Below are 2,711 nucleotides of genomic sequence, written 5' to 3' on the forward strand. Positions count from 1 at the left end.
GTGTCTCAGAATTCCAGTACAAAATGGAAAATTTGTGTAGGTAGTACCTGATGATAAATGACACTGCTATACTTAAAGTAAAAAAAATGTATATAAATATTAATTATTATTATTGTTAATGAATGTTTGTAGGATTCTGAAGGAAGGTCGGTGTATGGATTGTCCAAGTTGGAATGGGGCGAATACAGAAATGTACGAGATAGAATTCCCAAGTAAGCATTGATATAAATTACAGTATATACACTACTTGCTTGATGTAAATAATACTTTTGTACACACATTCATATTATTATAGTTACATGTGTCTTGGATATGTCAGGGATTCTGTACAGTAATATCAAAGCAAATTAAATACTTTTTACCAAATTAAATACTTTCTCATTTCTACAGGTATTGGTACTTAGGACCACTAAAGTCCAAATTTGCATATGTTTTTGCAACTGTTCAGGTAAGAAAGCTATTCTTTGATACTCAATTTTAATGTAATCATTTTATAACAAATTGTAAATATATTGATACTAATAATAATAATATTAATAATATTTATAAAATTTATTGATGTAAATTTAACAATTGCAACAATGATTTTAATGATTTATCTTAGAAATGATTTCCTGGTAGCTTTGTAGGTTTTTGTTTTTCTTCCTTGTTTATTAAATAAGAAACTCAAACTCAAGGGGTTAATCAACCAATGAATTATGATAACAATTTATGGTTTTTTACAATTGTGGTTAAAATTACTTTAGTTTTGTGAAATTGAATTTTAAGCACGCAATGATAAAAATTTATTTTCTAAATAGGAATGGCCACCTGTATTTAAAGCTCATCTTGCATATCGTCCACCTGTAGATGTTCCTGAAGAACCAGAGGTTAATCAACAGCAGTATAGTTTCTTTAGTCGCTTGTTCTCTTGGATTTGGAGAACAGAGCAAAAAGGTATTTTGAAAGTGACCAGTGGAGAAAAACCCAAAATTTTATTGTACAATAGTAATATACTGAATTTAAAATAGCCTTATTAAAGAAAAAAAAACTATTTGTTGACTATTCTCTATTGTGAAGGATATATTGAAAAAATATAGGCTCGCCCAAGGAAAAATGCTCTTGTACTAGAAGTATTAACTAGAACATTTCTTTTCTCCATGAATTTCTTAGAACCAGAAATTGAAGAAGTTGAGGAGATTCCTTGGAAAGAGGTTGATGTATCAACGCTTGAGTTTTCTGCTGAAACACATAATGATAATGTAGAAAATGCTTTAAAGGTAAAAAAAAAACGTGAACAAACATAAACATAATATGAAGACAGGGGTCCAAAGTCGGAAGAAGTCATTTCCGGAGATCTGTGGGGATGGGTTCATTTCCGGAATCTTTTGACCCCTGTGAAATAAGTCAACCTTCACCTGTGCCAAGAGGCAGTGCTTGCGTACTGATAGTGCATAGGAATGTCGCGTATCATATACAGATGAGATATGGGATATATTTACTACCATACTCCTTGCACTAAGATGTAATGTTTTGGTAGTTGCTTTTGATATAATATTATGTACTGTACTTTTCCTACAGACTACTAGAAGCATGAGCATACTACTAGAAGCATGAGTATAGAGACCCTGCCAACTGACATCACAAAAACAGGCTTCATCAAAGAAGGGTAAGGAAAGTACAACTATTATGAAACATTATTATTGATATAAATTTTGTTTGTTTGTTTATGTAACCAGTTCTCCAAAAGAGACCTAATGTCTTATAATCTTGCAAGTCCTTAAATCAGTCTGAGGGAGTTGTATCTTTTGATAGGATTTTTAATTCAGGAATCTTGTAATTGAAAGGGCAGTATCCTCACAATCTACAGAGTTCAATTAGCTAGTCTCTGCTTAACCATCTTTCAAGTGGTTTATCTAGGAGTCTTGAAATCGGAGGTGGAGTGGAGGAGGGGGAGGGGCACGAAAGTGAACTGGGGGTTGATGATTAAGTAAGGGGACGCTATCTCGCAAAATAAGGTGATATGAGGTGATTTTTATCTACTTGCGCATTAATTTTTTGCTTTAAATATTTTCAATGGGGGGGTGGAGTGGGAATTTGGGAGTGCAGCCCCACCCTCCCCAACTAGTTAAATCACTGCATTTTTCTCCAGTGACCCTTTTTCTGACATGAATTTTTTATATAGTTGGAGAAGAGTATCTAAGGCAAAAGACAATAAATCTGAGATCCAAAGTGAAACATTGCAAGTTGGTGAGTTTAAGTTGACACCAGTGGAGCCAGAGGTAAGCACTGTACTTAGCATAGCAATACTAACAATAAGCTGTTGCCTATTTAGTTCCATCCACATTATCAAGTTATATTTGACAAACACATGTGACATGCCAAAAATGGTCATGATGAATATATATGGGTAGGGATTTACTTGTGGAATCCATCCCATTGGCTGACTAAAAGTAATGACAGTTTGCTGACTACTGTTGTCATAGCCTCATAATTGCGCACAATGTTCCCAAACAGTGTCATCTGTCTGTCACAATAATAAATCTTTTTTTATTTTTTTATTTATAGGCCAGCTTCTTCAGCATTGATAATGAACAGTTTGATGCATACCCGGTACATGTTAAAATTCTTCCAAATAAATTGAGGTTTTTCATCAATGAGGAAACAAATCAGACAAGGTGACCATGGAAAAATGCAGATAGTAAACAACAAAGGTACAATTGGGCTTAATT

At 33.5% G+C, this 2,711-nt stretch overlaps 1 protein-coding gene across 1 annotated transcript in view; it reads left to right on the forward strand.

The window, feature by feature from the left end:
• LOC117122495 (acylglycerol kinase, mitochondrial-like) overlaps positions 1-2,687 on the forward strand; it is a 4,001-nt gene extending 1,314 nt beyond the window's left edge. Inside the window, exons 2-8 of the mRNA XM_033268082.1 lie at positions 133-212; positions 391-448; positions 801-936; positions 1,153-1,259; positions 1,581-1,648; positions 2,165-2,261; positions 2,548-2,687. Of these exons, the coding sequence (XP_033123973.1) occupies positions 133-212; positions 391-448; positions 801-936; positions 1,153-1,259; positions 1,581-1,648; positions 2,165-2,261; positions 2,548-2,661 (660 nt within the window). The 3' untranslated portion in view covers positions 2,662-2,687. The remainder of the gene's footprint in view (positions 1-132; positions 213-390; positions 449-800; positions 937-1,152; positions 1,260-1,580; positions 1,649-2,164; positions 2,262-2,547) is intronic.
• The last annotated feature ends 24 nt before the right edge of the window (positions 2,688-2,711 follow it).

The sequence above is a fragment of the Anneissia japonica genome, unplaced genomic scaffold (assembly GCF_011630105.1).
Source record: "Anneissia japonica isolate Jap-2015-1 unplaced genomic scaffold, ASM1163010v1 scaffold1889_len2455224_cov183, whole genome shotgun sequence".
Lineage (NCBI taxonomy): Eukaryota > Metazoa > Echinodermata > Crinoidea > Comatulida > Comatulidae > Anneissia > Anneissia japonica.